The 19143-nt window shown below is 35.7% G+C and overlaps 1 protein-coding gene across 3 annotated transcripts in view; it reads left to right on the top strand.

The window, feature by feature from the left end:
* Nucleotides 1–13672, top strand: part of LOC142345782 (ADP-ribosylation factor-related protein 1-like) — a 247986-nt gene extending 234314 nt beyond the window's left edge. Inside the window, exons 2-4 of one of the 3 annotated variants that reach the window (XM_075398128.1) lie at nucleotides 6597–6823; nucleotides 11903–12077; nucleotides 13154–13672. In XM_075398128.1, coding sequence (XP_075254243.1) covers nucleotides 6623–6823; nucleotides 11903–12077; nucleotides 13154–13383 — 606 coding nt within the window. In that variant the 5' untranslated portion in view covers nucleotides 6597–6622 and the 3' untranslated portion in view covers nucleotides 13384–13672. The remainder of the gene's footprint in view (nucleotides 1–6596; nucleotides 6824–11902; nucleotides 12078–13153) is intronic. The other 2 variants (XM_075398127.1, XM_075398126.1) reach the window with 2 other exon arrangements.
* The last annotated feature ends 5471 nt before the right edge of the window (nucleotides 13673–19143 follow it).

Here is a 19143-nt window from a genome sequence, read left to right as displayed (position 1 = left end):
CTACTTGACAACAGGCTTCCTTAGAAGCTTGCGATGTCTGGCTATATTTGCTCCATATCGTAGAGTTTTTGCTTTTAAGGAATTTAGAGTTGCTCTCGTTTCGTAACTTAAGCAGCGAAATTATCTCATTATCCGCCTAGAGCTGAGAGCTCTACTCTTAAAGTGCTCACAAATGGCGCATATTTAACGCCAGACACCACCTGAGATGGTTTGAACGTTTTAAGCAGTGTATAATCTCTACAGAAGGGATTAAATGGGAGGTTCGAGCAGGAGGACACAATATGAATGGTTTGATGAATAAAAACTACTTTTTTTTACAGAGCATAATATAGATTAGTAATTTGATTTTTCGATAAAACAGATATTTGTGAAGACAGTAGTTTTGGGGACGAAGATGAATTGATGATAAAGTTGGCAATGATTGTGTTTATTAATCATCTATAGTTATTTTGAGGGTAATTTGCATTTCCGTTGAATCATTAAATGATCATTAAAACCGGCAATTAGTTAGTGTATTTTTTGTCGGAGAGGTCTGTTCTGGTTTGCGAGGTAGCAGCTTTGAATGTGTCTTTTTCTGCTGAGGATCGAGGTTGGTTCTTTGTCTGCTATGATCAATCTCCTTGAGAAGCGTTGAATTCTCTTCGGTTTAAGATTGGGGCCAGCATGCACCTGTAAAATAGTATGGCAGTACATAGAGAACAAATGATTAAACGGATGCAAGTTTTTTTGTCCCAAAGGGAGATCAATCTCAATGAAAACGTGTCTGTTTCTGCTTTTATTGTATGCCGTATATCCAGTATATTATAGCTATATTCTCTTCGTTATCTTGGAGAAATCTTTGTTGATGATACGGCTGATCATGTAAATTATGGCAGTACCAACAAAAATTCCAAGCTCGTATTCATGGTGAATTTTTGGTATCAAGAATTGTTGCCGTGAACCATATCTCTGAGTAGAGTATTCGCCATTTCCATTAATTTTGATTTCGACATATTGTAGTTGATCGAATAATCGCAATTGTACCAATTTATGAATTTCTGTCAACAGAGGGAGTGGTAGCAGCCTAAGTTTTTGCAAACGCTTCTTGGATCTGCTGTTCCGTCTCTGCAGCTTAGATCTGAGGTTGGTTCTTTGTCTGCTATGATCAAAGCAAACTATGATTTGATCATAGCAGACTATGATTTGATCTATGATTTGATTTAATATACTGGATATACGGCATACAATATAAGCAGAAACAGACACGTTTTCATTGAGATTGATCTCCCTTTGGGACAAAAAAACTTGCATCCGTTTAAGCATTTGTTCTCTATGTACTGCCATACTCTTTCACAGGTGCATGCTGGCCCCAAGCTTAAACCGAAGAGAATTCAACGCTTCTCAAGGAGATTGATCATAGCAGACAAAGAACCAACCTCGATCCGTCTCTGCAGCTTAGATCTGCTGTTCCGTCTCTGCATATGTCTCGGGGCATGTAATTTGTACGCCCCGAGGCATATGCCATATTTTTGCACAATAACGTTTTATGTAACACTTTTGTAATTGTAGGTCATAGAAACACTGGGGGAAATAGACTAGATCCCTCTACGTACTTGAAGCGCTGTATTCATCTTGTTGCATTTCTTATGTTCTCAAAGAGATTAATGGCTTAGTTTTGTCAACCATGTTGCTTGGCTGCCTCAATCCGTTATCGTAACAACATATTCTCCTGACACATTCAGCTTTGTTGTTGTCGGTGAAAAACTGGAGATGTTCTTTTTTCTAAGAGGTAACAGTGAGAGAAATTTTTTGCATCGTTTATCTATGTTTTCGTACCAGCTAACGTTTTGGCTGGCAATTAAACAAAGTTTTTTTTTCAGGAATTACATTCTGATCTATCTTGCATTTTCTTACACACAATCTCAGAATTTTCAGAGCATCAATTTTCAAAGTTAACTTAATTGTAGTACTTAGCGTATTAAATAGTCTCTAATTGGATCGCTGAGGCTTTTTTCAGCCTTTTCTTGTTGATTATAACTTAGTAGAGGCCGTATTTTTTGGTCAGCCCCATTTATTGGAGATTCAGATTCTGGAGGAAGACATTCAATTGATCAGTGGTATTAGCTGCTGCATAGTTAACGCCTATTAGCCTATCCTATACGTGTGATCATTATTTTCTGCAACTGTTTTGCGCGTTATTGCTCTCATAAAAACCCTCCATTGTGGCTTGAGTTTTGTCGACTTGTTTATTGCATAGAGTAATTTTTGTGTGTGATCATTTATGGATTTGTTTTAAGGGTTTTTTGCATCTGCTTGATTGGACTGATTTGGTCCTCTGAGATCCCGGGGCCTTCACATAAATCTTCGCTAAATTGTTGGACTATGAATACATTTCAGCTCTTGAAGTCGAAATGCTAAAATTGAGGTCAACAAGCCTCAGAAAGCCAGAAAATCCCTAGCTACGCGCTCCCAGAAGCGGAGACAACGAAACTGCCAGCGATTGCAATTGCAAGAAGCGCAAAGCAGAAGTTGTTAGCAAAAGAGCACGAGTAAAAGTTGAGAGTTCAAAACTGGAACAAAGCATCTCTAGCTCGAAACAGGTTCTGATATTTAGATTTTACCGCAATGAAATATCGAGTGAGTGGTGGATACTCTGACTCAAAATGGGTGACTATCTGTAGACGCTGTGAAAGGCCAATCTACGGTCAAATTATGTCATAATGCTCTATCAATAAAAAAAATATGTTTCTGCCAATATTGAAATAAGTAAGTTCAACTTTGTGGTTTAAACGGAAACTTCTATCAAAAGCGATTGCGTCGATATTTTCAAAGATGTTGAACGGTTGGCTACGTAGTTTGCTTAAACAAATCTTGAGATTTAACAATTGCATAAATCACGCAAATGTTTTCCTTGGGAGACTGCAAGTTTGAGCCACTCTCAATGCATCTCAGATCGGGAAGCCAAATATAAGAAATAAAAGATATCGCGCAAATACAGAGAGAGCAACAGCGTGGATAATGAAATGATGAGATGTAAGTTAAAACTGCACATTCTGAAACATCAAATTGACAATGAAGTTCATAACCAGTCGCTCATAATCTCCTTCGTATAAGGGAAGTATAAAATCAATTTCCTGGCAAATTAGAGATCTGTATGGGAAATAAGCAACCCGATTTGCATGAAGTAAATAAATATAGATGCATTTTTCGTCAAAGAACATCACAGACCTTTTTTTAGGTTTTAACGATAAATCCTGAAATAAATGCTGTTTTGATGCAAGATCCAGCCGAGAACCTTATTGATCTGACTGATCTACTGTTTCCTTTGAATTTATCTGAAAAACAATCAAAGGATGAAACTCTTGAAGAGGTAATAAAATGGAAAAATGAATACCAAATTCCAGATTTGACCTATGCAAGTTTTGAGTTGGAAAAAATTCAAAACAATATGGAGGCTTATTCTGCAAAATGACACGCCCTACCGACAATTCTTTGATCACTTAGGAAAAGTGGGTTGTCTTCAATATTGTTTACCAAAACATTTATGGAAAGAAGCAGTTTATAGGCTTCACAGTTCAAGGATTGCCGGAAATACGGGCATCCTAAGAACAATAAAAGAGTTCAGAAGCAGATTTCACTTTCCAGGTTGTAAAGAATTTTTTTCCAAATGATCAAAAATTGCCTCACTTGCATTCAAAAAAGGGTCTCAAATAAAGCATTGCGAACGTTCTTGTAAACAGTTTCAGCCCTGCAATCACATCCAGGTGACATGTTACGAATTGACATTGTAGAACCATTTCAGTCTCCCTTGTATAAATACGTCCTAACTTGCATTGACGTCTTTTCTAAGTATCCTTTTGCCGTTCCATTGACTCATGTAAATGTGCACAAACTTGCATCAAAATTTTGTGCAATATTTTTTCATAAGTTGCATTCCTAAAATAATTGTTTCTGATCTAGGAAGTAGTTTAGTTTCTGAATTCATGCATGAACTAGCATCTTTTCTCTAAGTAAAAATTAAGCTTGCAACTCTAAGCACGATCAAAGCGTCGGAGTAGTAGAGCGCGTACTCTGTGCTAGAACGTGTTTTGAAGCTTAATACTGAACAATGGTCAAATTGGCGTAAATATGTACCAATAGCAGCTTATATTGAGAACACTTCCTACTATTCATCAATTGGTTGCACGCTCTTATCAATAATTCACGGTAGTGAACCAATCAAATCATTTGATTTGCAATTGAGCAGCACAGCAGTCAGGAAACTTGATCAAAAATCAATTATATATTTTGCGATAATATATGGATTGAAAGACAATGGCTTTGCGATATATGGATTGAAAGACAATGGCTTAAACTGCTTTCGTTTGAGCTGTTTCTGATTTCTTTTTAGCTAGCAACCTCTAGGCTCGTACGTGTTTTGACTGGCTGAACATAAATATTTATTACGAGACTAGCGTATAATCAATTCCCAGGTCATTTGTGGAGCCTACTGATGTTCCCTCTTAGTCATCTTTTCGCTTCAGAGGTGTTTACTGTGAGGGGCGGCCTTGATAGCTTCAGTATCCTTCGCTTAGTTCAAATATTATTAGCGGCCGTGAATCAGCCGCCATAATCTAATCAATAGTTTATTAAATAACAGGATCACAGCGTGCCGTTAATACCAGGCGAAAGGAAAATTAGCCGATTGAATTATTTGCCGAAAAGGAGACATGAACCAGTCAGATTTGACAACACTCAACTTTTATTACTAGAAAAATTTTTGCGGTGATTTTTTTTTTGTGGTAGATTAATATCAAGTCACCTAGTCCGCTGAGACATGGCGATGGCCCAGCGAGGCAGGACCAAATGCGTTAAAGTCATGTGTAAGTGAGTTAGTTAATTGGGCGTCCAACTTGTGTTTGCTGGCATAAATTATCTCAGCAATTAAATCTTCGAATGTTCCGTCTTTTGATTTTTGGGCTAATTTTCAAGTCTCTTTTTATTCCGGACACCAAATAAAACACAGGAGTATGGCCTATGAAAAATTCTTTTACTATAGCATATGAAGCAGCACAACTCTCAATTCATTCCCGTCATATTTAGAATAGGTCAATAGCTCAAAAGCGGACGAATAAATAAATGTAATTGGCCTGGTAGTTATCGGGTTTTCTGTATTATTGATAATTGTGGCGGTATTTATTCTTTTATCAATGCTACAACACCGATATAATTGCATCCAAATGGTCTTTTTGTTCCTTAAATGGTTTTACTGTTTTCAAAAAATTCGAAAGCGTGTAAGTTCAGCTTAAAGATTCTATTAGAAAGTGATTTGAATGCTTTTGTCAAATTAAGAAATGCAGTTGCTATATTAAATATTTTTCCAGGTTAACACTTTCTTGAGTAACTACTGTTGAATAGCTTGGAGGATTTCTTTTTAAGAAATCAAACTGGATCTAGTGAGCTGTGATTTTTCAAAATAGCGAAACGTTTGAGTTTTCTTGCGTTCTCAAAATATTTCTACAGCGCACTAGTTATGGAAATGGCGCATTAATTTATTGGATCTTTTATTAACTTTTTAGAATGGTCGTTACATGGGAATATTTGTAGGCGCTGCAAATTGTAGCCATTGCGACAGAAACTGAAAGACCCGCACATTTCAATTTTTCGTCTTGATTTTGAATCTCGTTCAGGATTTAAAATATAAGACCATTATTTTTGAAGATAAATTGTGTTTTGATGTGATCATTGTGTTGTATTCAGTGTCTGTTTTTCATTTCGGTAGTTGTGCAGTTGATTTAATCAGATATGAATATTGTTCAATTAATTCTTTATAAAGCTCTATATCAAAATTAATACCGCTAAATTCAAATTCGAAGCATTGACATTTTATAATATTTCATAAATGCAGTATTTTTTGCTTTCTGTATCTTCATGCCTTTCAATATTAGATACTTCAAAGAAATAGTTTTTTTTAGTTAAGATATGTTGCGATTACGGAAATGGGAGCATTGAGAAGGTTGACTTTTTAGGTTGAACTATGGTATTGAAAGAAAGCAAGACAGCGTTCACCGTGGACAATAAGACGATTGAATGTCTTCTCGTGGATTTCAGCAATCAGTCGTTTTTGTTCATAACTGATATCGGCAAAATAGCGTCATTGGTTTCAGTTGAAAAACTAAATCCGACTGACCAGTTATTTCGTTCGCAGAGATCAGATGCTTTTTCAATTCATTCAACTGTCCTTTTGGGTCCTGACGAAACGGAAGTTTTGACAACTGTGAAGAAATGCGCAAACTGTTTTTTCCAACACTTTCCGTCCAAGCGACAAGTTTTGATATCGTGCTCTGTGAAAAGTTTGACTCCGGAATTCGTCATCTCTTTGGTTCCGCAATTGGAATCCTGGTTTGGCAGTTGCTGATGGTTAAACTGAAAAGTTGTTATTGAGATATGAGATTTTGTTCAGTTTGTGAGTTAATAAAAATAAAGAGACGATCAATGATTTAGCGAGCAAAAGTAACTCGGAGGTTACTAATCAACCATAGGTGAAGTTAAGCAACGTAGATAAATTTTGACGATTAAAAAGTTAAATTTACAAATTATGCTTGTGAAACTGTATCTTTATTTGGTGCTGGTTTTTCAGATTGTTTATTCGGTTCCTGTGCAAATGTACACACTGTTATCTGGCCTGGTCCGCTACATGTTAAAGAAAGACGAGTACAATATTTTAATACTGGGATTGGACAATGCAGGCAAAACGACCCTGTTAGAACATACAAAGATCAAATTCACATCTGGGTACACAGGGAAACCTTTTCACAAGATCACTGCGACTATTGGATTGAATATCGGAAAAATATCAGCCATGGTTAGTTACACTTCCAAGGTTCCATCTAGTTGAACTTCAATTTAAGTTACAGTCAGCTTTTAATCACAGGACATTTATTGGTTCAAATAGCTTCAATTATAAGGTCAAACTTCAAAAGCAGGCAAACTAGAAAAGCAAGGAAATTGCGTTTTGCTTGTCTGTCTTTCCGGGTATGTTCGATATTATTAATCCGACCCCAGCGTAGTGGATTGGAGGAACTATATGTTCAAATGGGTTTTTTCCAAAGTGATAGCTGGGGCTGTTTTTGGCCTTCTCTTTGTTTTTTTGCAACTCAAATTATTTAATTGTATTGAGGCGCTGTCTTTTTTTTAAGATATTTCCACATGTTTACATGATTTTTGAAGTAAATTGAATTGACTATTTCGGTCATACCGAACGAGAAGTAGAGCGAAAAAGCGAGTGGGTTTGCGCCGTAAAATTTTTTTTGCTCTAATTTTAAAGCAGAGTGAGAAAACGGTGTTTGAATCAAAATTCGTTTTCTCGATAATGGATTTTTTGTTCACAGGCGGTAATTTGACATTGTTTTTAATTGTTTTTTTTTCACTATCTTTACTATCTTTCTTGGGACTGCGGATCTGCTTTTGTTCAGCCAATTTTGGGCCTATCGATATATTCATTGAAAAAGTTGTAAGGGTATCATCAGAAAGCCGTCAAGCGTAAAATATCAACGGTATTTTTTGTTTTCGAAATCACTTTTTTTCGAGGAGCGATTAAAATTTGTTGAAGTTAGAGCGATGTGAACATTAGAGCGATATCCGTTGTTGTTTAAAAGCATTTTTACCGCAATTTTGCTCAAGTTTTTCGTAATTTTACTAAATTAAATAAAATTGTTAAAGATTGTTTTATCGGTTTTACTTTCAAAGATAAAGGAGGGTTGCTGAACTGTTTGTTCTGACTATATGGCTTAATATTTGAAAATTGCGCTTTAATGAAAAATGGCACCAAACATGCTTCTCTAACCCATTTTATCCAAATTTTCTGGAAGTACAGACCTAAAAACTGCTGAGACAATTTGGGAGGAGAACTATAACTCAGATCATTGCTATTTTTAATTCCATTTCCTGAAAGCGTGTTCTTGAATTAAAATTTGACTGGCTTTTTAAATTGACAGTTTTTCAAATTGCATCATTTATTTTTGATTTCGTTAAAATATGTATTGCGCAAAGATTTGGAAAAATGTTTTTGATAATGCACAGAGATAGTTAGGCTTGTTTTGTTCTCATCGTGGATTTTCAGAAAGAATGAATCAAGTCCTTGTTTCTTGTCAACTGTTAACTGAATCATAATAATCACAGGTGCTATTCAGTTTCCTTAAGAGCCAGTAATTTTCTCTTTATTGCTTTCATGTTCTAACTATTCGTTTTAAGTCTTTGGCAATATGTGACTCCGTAAAATTTTGTTAGTTTTTGATACTGGCCAGTTTTTGTGGATTCACTGCTTTCTTACTTCGCCGCTTTAAAAGGAGACCTCACACAGATGTTAAATAAGACCCTAATAGCGTATGTTTTTATGGATTTCAGAACTCAAAGTATCATTTCACTATATCTTGGTTTAAAGCTTATGTTTGTTTTGACATCTGAAATTATTCTCTTCAAATTCGAACAGTTCTGAACAGTGCACCTTTTGTTGTTTTTTTACTTGTTAACTAGTATAATTAAGGATGCGTTCACATCTGCTAACTATTGAAATACAAATTAATTTGTTCACTTTTGGTTTCTGGTTCTATTTTGCCTTTGTTATTACGTGTTAAAAAGATAGATGTCCATTTTTAATGTTTTATTTTGTTTTGTTGTTTGTTTTGCCTGGTAGTCTCATTATTGGCAAGTCTCATTGGCCCTCTGCACGGTAATGCGTTGTTTTTTTCTTTTATGTAGTTGTCTCTTTTTTACTCATAGAGAAATTTTTTTCGTACAGCCGGATTTTTGAAAGTTTATTGCATTTGTTCCTCTTTTCTTACACCGTCAAGTCAAAAGGGCTAGGGTCTAAAGATTAGGCGCAAAAGTACAACGCCGAGCCTTCTTGTTAACTTTTTATTGATTTTGTTTAAGAAATGAAGATGTACTTTTAAATATATTTTTTAAATGTATCAATGAAATATATCTTTTAAATATATCAACGACAATATCAACATTTGTGGTGCAATACTGATCAACAGCTATTTTTTCAAAATGAAAGTTTGAATTAAATTGCTTTGTCACTAGTCCAAATCTTGGACCCTCGCGAACAACCAATCAGTTTCAAATGTGGTTTATCGCGAGTTAATATAAATTGGAGGCAACTGTTGATTATATGTCTTCCAAACTGCCTAGAAAAAGGTTGAATTTATCCTTGTATCATAATGCAACATACAAAGTGTGAGCGAAATGAAAATGTGAGTAGTACTATGAAAGGATGGAAGGGGGCTCTACGACCTTCAGTAAGCCTGACCTATTTACTCTTAAACTCCATGAAGTTCTCAACAAAAATGAGTAAATCGGACATCGCTGTTTATTGCATAAATACGATAATGTGTTGAAATACTTAGTAGCTGAACAATGAACGAAAAATCGAATTAAAACGGAGAACTTCTGAATGAGCATGGCTGGCGGTTTTCTAGAAGTTCAATTTTTAAGACTTGATTTGAATTTTAACCAATGGAAAACTCGGGCGATATTAAAAATAGAAACTTTCTACCAATCTTTGCATTTTCCATTTAAGATTTCTTGTAGCACCCTTTACGGCTACTAATGGCAGCATGTATGTAGTTAGCAAATTTTTTTAGATGTTCCCTGTTACTAGACGAATAGAAATAATAAAAGAAACAAATTAAAGTTCGAATATGACTGTCTTTGTTTCGAGATAGATAAGAGCCAAGTATAGAGCCCAGGGGGACACCCAAAATGGATATCTTTCCGTCGAACAGCCGCTTGCTTGAACAGTATGCCAGATCTTATTTGTCAGATATGGTTTCAACCATTTAACATTTTTCTCTAAAGCCAAATTTTTAAATTTATTTAGTAAAAATGTTGTTTAATAAGTAAAATGCTTTTCAAGTCAAGAGAAAGAACTCAATACGATCTCTAAAATTTTATGAGGAGATTCCTTGAGAGAGCCATTGGTCTCGATAGTTATTTAATTTAACTATCGTTGTGACCAGCTAACGAATACTGCGTCAGACTTAGGCAGTTTAAACGTGTTTCGTCTTTCTGTATTGATTTTCTTCGTCTTGTTTTTAATTGCTCATGAACGTAGTTCATAGCAATAGTTCATAGCAATTATTGTAAACGTGTGTGTCTTTTTTTATGCAAAATTTTTGCTTGACAATTTTGACTATTCGAGTGACTTTTACGCCCTTGACTTTTTGCATTTCGCGTGATCTAAAATTCTCTCTCAATCACAATTTCAAGCAGCCGAACTCAATTGGCGGCAATTTAAAACTAAAAGTCAAATGAAAAGTGCGCCGAAACTGGTGTCAACTGGTGTGCCGAAACTGGTTTGAAGCCCACTATAGAACTTCTTAGTCCCATTTTAACTCCCCCTCCCCCTCCCCCCCCCCCCCCGACTGAAGCAGGCTGCAATTGATTAGAGCTCCCACTAGTCGTTCAAGAGCAATTTTTCCGACGTTTAGTGGGTTATGTTTAACACTTTTCAATAGTGATAACTGTTTTTATTTCAGGTGAGTGAGAAAGTTCTTGATCAAAATGTGTACAATCATATATTTTGCAACGATCTTTATATTATATTACTTAGTTTATTGCTGACATGGTTTAAATTTATTTATACAGTCTACTATTTGAGTTTACCGTCCCCCTCCTGTTCTTTAATTTCATCAATTGCTTTGTTCTTTTTTCGTTCACTCAGTCAATTTGTTCAACTCCCCTCATAAAGTTCCCTCCCATTGGGCGACATAATAGTTGAACTTCAAAATTGAGGCAATCATTCCGCGATATCACTCGATTTATTGGGCTTTTATATATCTCCACTCTTTTTGGGCAAGCTATTATTAATGTTGGGCGCTATTCCCCTCTCGTTGGATTGGTAAAAGATCAAAGTAGCTTCTGGTGAAGTTAGTAGCCATTCTCTAAGAATGCGATTTCAAACAGGAATTATCACCTTTGACATCTCGTACCTCTTATACAAAGGCTTGATGCTATCAGGATGGCAAAACGAAGTATTGTGTTGACCCAGCTCATAATTGTGGCATAAGGTTTTCCCCATTTTGACGACAATTAGTCTGCTAGTATTTTTTCGACAAGATTGTGCTTTCTCGGGCCGTCATGCCATCAACGCTTAACACAAGTGCAGTATACGAGATATGCTTCTCCTGACATGCATCAAAATATTTCTTTGTTTTCCATCAGCGCAGCTCTCTAATACGTCCACAGGGTTTCTGTTGCAGTAAGATTTTGACTCAGTGTCAGTGACACGGATATCAAACGAGGCAGTTTTTCGAGGACTCCATTCTCCCCAGACTAATAGATTGGCTCTTAGAGCTGGCTTGTTCTCTGAGTGCTCTCTTATGACGTATTTTTTTTGGAGCAACGATCTTTAATTGGAGTTTTTGCAGTTTCAGCGTGAGCAAGCATACTCCACATGACATTTTGAAGCATCGGGGAAATTTTTACCTTTGCTGGTTGATGCAAAAGTTGCTTTACCATGCGAATGCCACAAAATGATCGAAACAGGAGACCAAATTCTGAGAGGAAAAGATGAATTAAAAGAAAATCCCTCCCCCAAATGGGCATTCTTTCAAATCGGGTGGCAAGTCAACTCTTGATAATATACGATTTCCGACATAGTCAACCGCAATGGCATCATACGTAACTTTTTCCTAATGATAATCAAGCTTGTATCGCGGATATTAACTAAAAATCTGCGAGGGATAATACAAAGTTGGCACTCGTTGCAGCCATTCAAGTGCAACTAAAAAGAGCAAACGCTGCCAGTTGCATCTTAAAAATTTTAATTAAACTGATCCGCTAACCGTAAGCTTGGGCTCTGTAAGAATAATGGAAAGTACATGTGTTGTCAATGTTGGTCTGAGATACTGATTAAATGAATGAATGAGATTTGTTGAAGGGAGTGGAGTTACTATTTTGGGACTTGGGTGGTCAGGATGAGTTGCAGTCACTGTGGGACAAGTACTACTCAGAATGTCATGGCATAGTGTATGTTGTGGACTCTCTTGATGAGAACAGAGTGGACGATTCACGACTCGCTTTTGAGAAGATGATCACCAACGAACATTTAATAGGTACCACAACACGTATTCAAACTCAGCAATCTAGGATCTGCGTCTACACTCACCCCCCCCCCCCCCGCCGCCCCCTGTTTGGAATATGATCGGCGATTTTGCTAATTTTATTGCCTAAAATTGACACCTGATTATGTTGAATAAACAGATTGATTAATTCAGTTAAAATAGTTTTTCCACCTCTATAATAGATGATTTGCATTTATCAGTTGATTTTGCAAGACATTACAGTCTTTCATCGTCAGTACAGTCTTTCATCAACTTATTAACAAGTATGAAATCAGAACACCGCATGAAAACAAAAAAAATATATTCTCTTAAGAAGGAAACGAATGAAGCAATTATAAGTTTGAATTAGCAGAGCTAATTTAAGGTAGAATAGCTTTGTTGAACTTTCCGAAAAAAAGTAGAATATGTCAACGCACAGAAAATAACTATGAATCAATTATTGTTCAAATTGAAATGTGATGTTTTTACTAACTTATAACCTTAATCAATTGCATGTACCTTCATTCGAATCGTAATAAATTTTGTATTTCCAGGCAACTTCCTCTTAAGTAATGAATGACGAAGTCAAGGTGGAAAAAATATATTATGAGCTTAGTGGCATTTTTTCGTTTATCATGGACAATGTTTAATTATGTCTTTGATTGACGAATGAGACGAACTAGAGTGAAATAAGTCTCGAATATTCAGGCTCTCTATTTGGGGGTAGTAATTTAAAGCAGAAGTTGAGTTTCGCTTGGTTAATTTGTTTGCTGGCAAAGAAAACATTTGTCTAAGAGCAGGTATACCACCTCAGGGTTATTTTGAGTCATATTAGCTAGATACATTGTTCAAATAAACAAATTGAAGCCAAGAAAATTGGTTTCAAACTTACACACTGCTCCGTCTGATGTTACTTCACATAGCATACATGCATGCTCTTCAAGATCACCAGTCTGATTATACAACTACGTTATTTTAGCCAAAATTTCGACGCAAGAGATCAGCTATGTTTTGGTGTTTTTGTGTATAGTTACCTAATTTGGCACATTGGGTGTTCCGGCAACAGGGTTGTGATGGCATCTGTTTAGGTGTGCCCTTACTTTTCCTTTGCAATAAACAAGACATGCAAGGATGTCTATCAGTGAACCAGATTCGAGAAGCTTTCAGTGACTCAGCCACCAAAATGGGCAAACGAGATTGCTCAGTTCGGGGTGTATCTGCTTTACATGGTCAAGGTATCGAAGATGCAATTGTGTGGTTAACACAGGCAGTCGTCAAGAATAACGAGACGAGACCGCCCATTAATAAAGATGATTAGTGAAGTTATTACACTTTTACCAATATCACGTTTTGAGAGGTCGATCACTTGAACCCAAAATATAAAACAAGGATTGTTCACTCCAAGAACTGCAAAATTTTTGTGAAAAGATTGGCAACCTTTTTGGAGATAGTTAATGATGAAATCAAACTTTAAATCGACACTATTTTTGTAGATAGTTAGTTATCCTACTGTTTAGTTGTATTTATGTGCTATAAATTATGCTTTCAATTGTACTTTGGTGTTATTTTGAAATTTAATGTCTTAAATTAATTATCATATCGGTTAATTTTGGTTAGCTGAGATCTTGCCCAATGCCAAAATATCCAATTTGGCATCATACCTGATTGAAAATTAGCAGTGGGTGGTACAGGCAATTTTCTCAAGCGGATAAATTGATCTCGCAGTTGGTTGTGATTGTTTCATGTCAAGTTCCACGCTGACGCTTGGTCAAAAGGACTGGTCTTACATTTAAAATTTGGTAAATTTACTTCATTGCATTTAAAGTTATCTCACGGATTGATATGCTAAATGCTTTTTCTGATAATTTCGGAAACAACGGCAAAATAGTGGGCATTTGACACATTGGTTTTGTGCCATGACACCGTTATTTTTTTTTGCTTTTTGCTCATTTGTTCAAAAGAGAACGAATGCTAATATTTTGATGTACCGTTTTTCCAGCCAATTCTTGAGGAAACAGACAGATAATTTCAATTTCTTTGGTTCTATGTTGAAGTAATTTCAGAATCATTTTCAGGCCCATTTTTCAGACATTCCGTCATAGGGGCTGAGTAGCTTTATGCGAGCCTGGCTCTTCTTTTGAATTGCTCTCAAAGAGAAGCAATTACTGTTAACGTATGTGCGTCTTTTTACGACTCGAAGAGGAGTATTGAAATTCTAGATTTTTTTTACGCTGAAGTCACGACTTGAAGTTTGACTTTGGCTTTCGAACATTGACTTTTGTTTTAGAACGTTGACGTTTTCGAACAATGGACTACCCCCCCCCCCCTACCTAATCACATTTCTCGCTAAAAATGATTTTTTACACTGTATACTTGTTTTTAATAGCCGCCTCATCTTCTCAGCCGGCTATTATAGCGCTCCTATTTTTTTTTACTTCGTTGAATAAAAAATTTTTCGCTTTACCTCATTTTGCCGCTTTTTCAACATTTTGCGTGATATCTTTTTGACTTCTCTAGACTAGTTTCTCTCTTCTCTCATTCTGCTAAAAGTGATTTTGAACATCAGTTGCTCAGCAAAGCAATTCAAAATGAACAGAGTCCGTATAAAAATTGAAGTCAGAAGTAGAAACGGGATAAACCCATAAAGCCCAATTTTAGATGCCCGCTATTTGAACGTCGTTCCTATAAGTCTTAGTTACCATCTCTAATGCTTATTGGTATTGATAGTAGCCCCTGTATCCTCTCTCTAAGAAACAGAAGTACGTTATCTTCAACTACGAAATGCCATCAAAGTAAATCGCACTTAAAAAATGTTTTTGTACAAAAATCTTTTTTTTTTTCAATATCTTCTATTCTTTTAATCCCAATCATGCTTATTGGAATCAACGGCGGCTATTTTCCGGCAATCTGCCGGGTATGTTTATTAATAGCCGCGCTCATCTTCTCAGCCGGCTATTATAGCGCTCCTATTTTTTTACTTCGAACTTTTTTTCGCTTTACCCATTTTGCCGCCTTTTCGACATTTTGCGTGAAATCTTTTTGACTTCTCTAGGCTAGTTTCACTCTTCTGTCATTCTGCTCAAAGTCCTAAAAAGCAGCTGCTCAGTCCTTAAAAAGCAGCTGCTCAGCAAAGCAATTCAAAATGAAGAGAGTCAGTATAAGAGAATCAAAGTCAGAAATAGAAACGGGATAAACCCATAAAGCCCATTTTCAGATGCCCGGTACTTGAACTTTGTTCTCATAATATAAGTTTTAGTTACTATCTATAATGCTTATTGGTATTGATACTAGACCCTGTAGCCTCTCACTGAGAGACAGGAGTATGTTCAATTACGAAATGACATCAAAATAAATTGCACTTAAAAATGTTTTGATACAAAAATCAATTTTTGTTGGTATCTCCTTTTCTTTCAATCCCAATAGAGTTATGGGAATCAACGGCGGCTATTTTCCGGCAATCTGCCGGGTTCGTTTACATTTTTTATCTTTCTGAAATAGGTAGCATTAGAGATAAATTTTATTACACGACTCTTTGAGTCGTTTCCGGTATTCTACCAGCTACGTTTTTTAGCAGAAGACATGACTTGAAATTTGGCTTTTGTTTTCAACCATTTTCAACTTCTGTTTCACCAATAGTTGAATAAAACGAAGTTTCAATAGCTGCTTCAAAAGAGCAATTTGCTAATTTTGGAGCTTTTGTGGTTTTAATCACCTTGGCCTTGATAGTGTGTACAGCAGATTTTTTTGGGAATAATTTAGGCAGATGAAATTATGTGTGAATTAACAGTTTTTTGTTGTATGCGTGATGATCGTTTCAAAACCGTCAGACTGATAAATAGCAACAGACACCAAACAATTGATATACAGAACGAAGTGGCTAAATAGTTGGATGTTGAAAAATCTCCAATTTATTCTCAGGTAGGTCAGTCTGTTTTTCCTGTAGCAGGCGTCCGTAAAACTCATTTTGGAGCTGAGTCATTTGAGGTGACCTTAGCTAAATTGTTGAAGTAATCTTAGAAAGTGACATAAAACTTTCGTAATTAAAACTATTATGTATTTTTATTTATTTGCAATGAATTTTTGGGCCATTTATTAAGATTGACTGCATTGCATCTTATTTGGCGCACTTTTCTGGGGCTCTGAGTCAAGTCAAACTTATTTAGTCAATTTTGGTCAGATTTTCTAAAATAAAACACCCGGCAGATATTCCGGGAATATTCCCATAAACCCGATTGCGGTCGATCGAAAAAAAGTTTACTTTCGAAGTGCAAAAACCTTTTTGAAGTGTCATTTTAATGTCATGTTGTTGGACATACTCTTGTTTCTTAAAGCGAGGATACAAGGGCTAGCATCAATACAAAAGGCATTATATATGGGAACTAAGACTTAAAAGGACAATACGATAGTAGCGGGTATCCAAATTTGGGCGTTGTGGGTCTATCCCATGTCTTTTTGATCTAGTTTTTCGATTCTGACCTAGATGATTCTAAATTAAATTCCTGAGCAACTAATGCGTATAAGCACTTTGCGCAGAAATAAAGAAGATTAAACCTTGCCTAGAGACGTCAGCAAGATATACGCAAAATGTTGAACCAGCTGTGAACTATCGTGAGGCAAAACAAATTTTCGTTCAACAAAGTTTAGAATAATAGCAGGATAAGTATTGTCCAATCAACGAATTTTCCTTGAAAAGACAAAACAAGACCTAGAATGGGCTGTTAACGGATTGAGGCTGTTTTCTCACCACTTTAAAGCACGAGTGAAAAAAAATTACACCACAAAAAGACTCGCAATTTAGCGCCATTTCCTGTTTCGACGTTACCAAAATCATTACTTCGATTTGAGTTCAAAAAAATTTTAAAAATGTGTAAACAAGTTAAAGGAACGACTCGAACTAGAAAACTGATGACCATCGCCGATCTTGCACCTCATATTTAATTTAAAATATCGTTTTGAAAGTCGGAATCCCAAAAGAACTGATGCAAAAAATTAAATCTAATTCAGCACACGACTGAAATTGACAAAAAAACTGTTAATTCAGAGAAAAGCGCTGGAAACGAAAAGAACTCTTACGAAAACCACACGCAGAGACAAGACATCTTAAACAATAATTAACATACTATCGTCGGGCGAACTGCTCTCAAACGTCAGGTGAGCGGTTGACTTCGTCAGTAGCTAACCACAGTATGATGGGGGATTGTGGGGAGTCAAACTCTAAGAACCTTCCTTCACCATAAGTATAAGTCTCCAAAACAATTTCTGTGAATCGCATACTTGGAGACTAGTGAGCTGAAAGGCTTTAAGAGCACTTAATGCCCGCTGGGGGCTACCTGTTTATCCCGTTGTTGAGAACGAAAAGTCAAATGGGTCCCACAAAAAAATCGGTCAATTGAAAAATCACATTAAAAAAGACCGACAGGACTAATATTATTGCTAGAAACTGCGTTTGAGAACAAATAAAAATAAAAGAACAAAAAGAACTTCTGAATGAAAATTGTATCAAAAAACTTTTTGTGAAAAAAGCACCCTCTAGCCTTTCAGTGTCAACTCATAGTATAACACCTATAGCTCATAACTGAAGACAGTCAGAAGAACTTGAGCTTGAAATATTAGAACAGAAGAATTATACAAAGAAAACAGGCAAAAATGTAAAGTTTGCTTGATCTGACTATTTTTTCGTAAACATATTTAAAAGTTAACAACAATCAAATACAACAACAAAACTGGCATACGAATTAGGTTCAACCACAAAACGAAACCATTTAGAAAGTTTGAAGAGTCAGAAAGTGCTTTAAGAAATTGTCCACCATTGAAGAATAGTTAAAATTGCTCAAAAATGAGGCAAATAGTGTAATATTTGCTTCACATGGTTGAAAAATCTTCCAAGCCTACTATTTTTAGTTCAGATAGTCGAGACAAACACCTTTGATTTGAATGAATTTGAGTTAAAACTAAAATAACACATGAAAGGAGAGAAGATAATTGTTATTTAAATAAGAAAAACAATGAATTTACATATAAATTGACCTAAAAATTATAGCCGGCAGATTTCCGGAAAATAGCCGCTATAGACGCTTGTGGCCTTCCATGGAATTGAAACAACTTTAAAAAATAAGATAAAGATTGACCTTCAATCCTTTAAGAGACCACTGGACTTTTTGGGTTGGAATCCGACTGCCATTTTATGAGACATACGCTCTATAAGGAAAAAGTCCTAACAGATCATTTTCAAAATTAATTTTTTAAAATAAAAACTCAAGACTCTATTCCCAATGGGGGCATTTACGTTCGGCACTACTTGGATGCACGCTATTGATCTTTAACTGGTAAATATTCATAAAATTTAAAGTCCATTATATGATTTTAGCATCTTTTCGAGTGAGGTAAGTCACGCAATTCACGTTAAAGCAGAACAAATGACGTCACGTACACAATTTTAACTGCAAAGCGTTAGAAGTCACTGAAAGTCAATTCCAAGAATTCAGGTCGTAAGAATCATCAATAGAGACGACGAATTAAAAAACCACGATGTCCCCAATAATAGCCGCTATCGCTTCGTGGCTTTTAATATGATTGCTGCAAGTTTTGTTCTGAGAGCAATTAAATAATTATTAAAACAAAGCAATGGTAAAATTTATCTTAGATCAGCAAAATAGTTGAAAAACCGCTAATTTAGCGTAAAATTACCAATAATAACCAAAAAGCCCTAAAACGCTTTCAAACACAACAAAATTGTTTCTTTTAGTCTGCAATTCGTTTTAAAAGACATTAAAACCTGATATTCAGAAAAATTGCTGGCAGATTACCAGAAAATAGCCGCAATAGCTTTGTAGATCTGCAGTCTCAAAAAAACAGTAAGAAAAGAAAGACCAAAAAAACTAATCATCATTTAAGGCCGAGATGTTATATTTTGATTAAAAATCTGTATTCGTTTTTGCTTCCTCTATTAGCTGCTCTTAAATAACTTTCAATAAGAGTGACAAGCGCTCATTTGACTTTATCTTTTTGAATTAAATTAAAGAAAAATTAATTTCAAAGTCAGTAAGTCTTTTTTGAGAGTGAGGTAAGTCAAGTGTGA

The sequence above is a fragment of the Convolutriloba macropyga genome, chromosome 9 (assembly GCF_964194025.1).
Source record: "Convolutriloba macropyga chromosome 9, txConMacr16.3, whole genome shotgun sequence".
Taxonomy (NCBI): Eukaryota; Metazoa; Xenacoelomorpha; order Acoela; family Convolutidae; genus Convolutriloba; species Convolutriloba macropyga.
The sequence above is the reverse complement of the archived record's forward strand: the minus strand, read 5'-3'. Positions and strand labels throughout refer to the sequence as shown.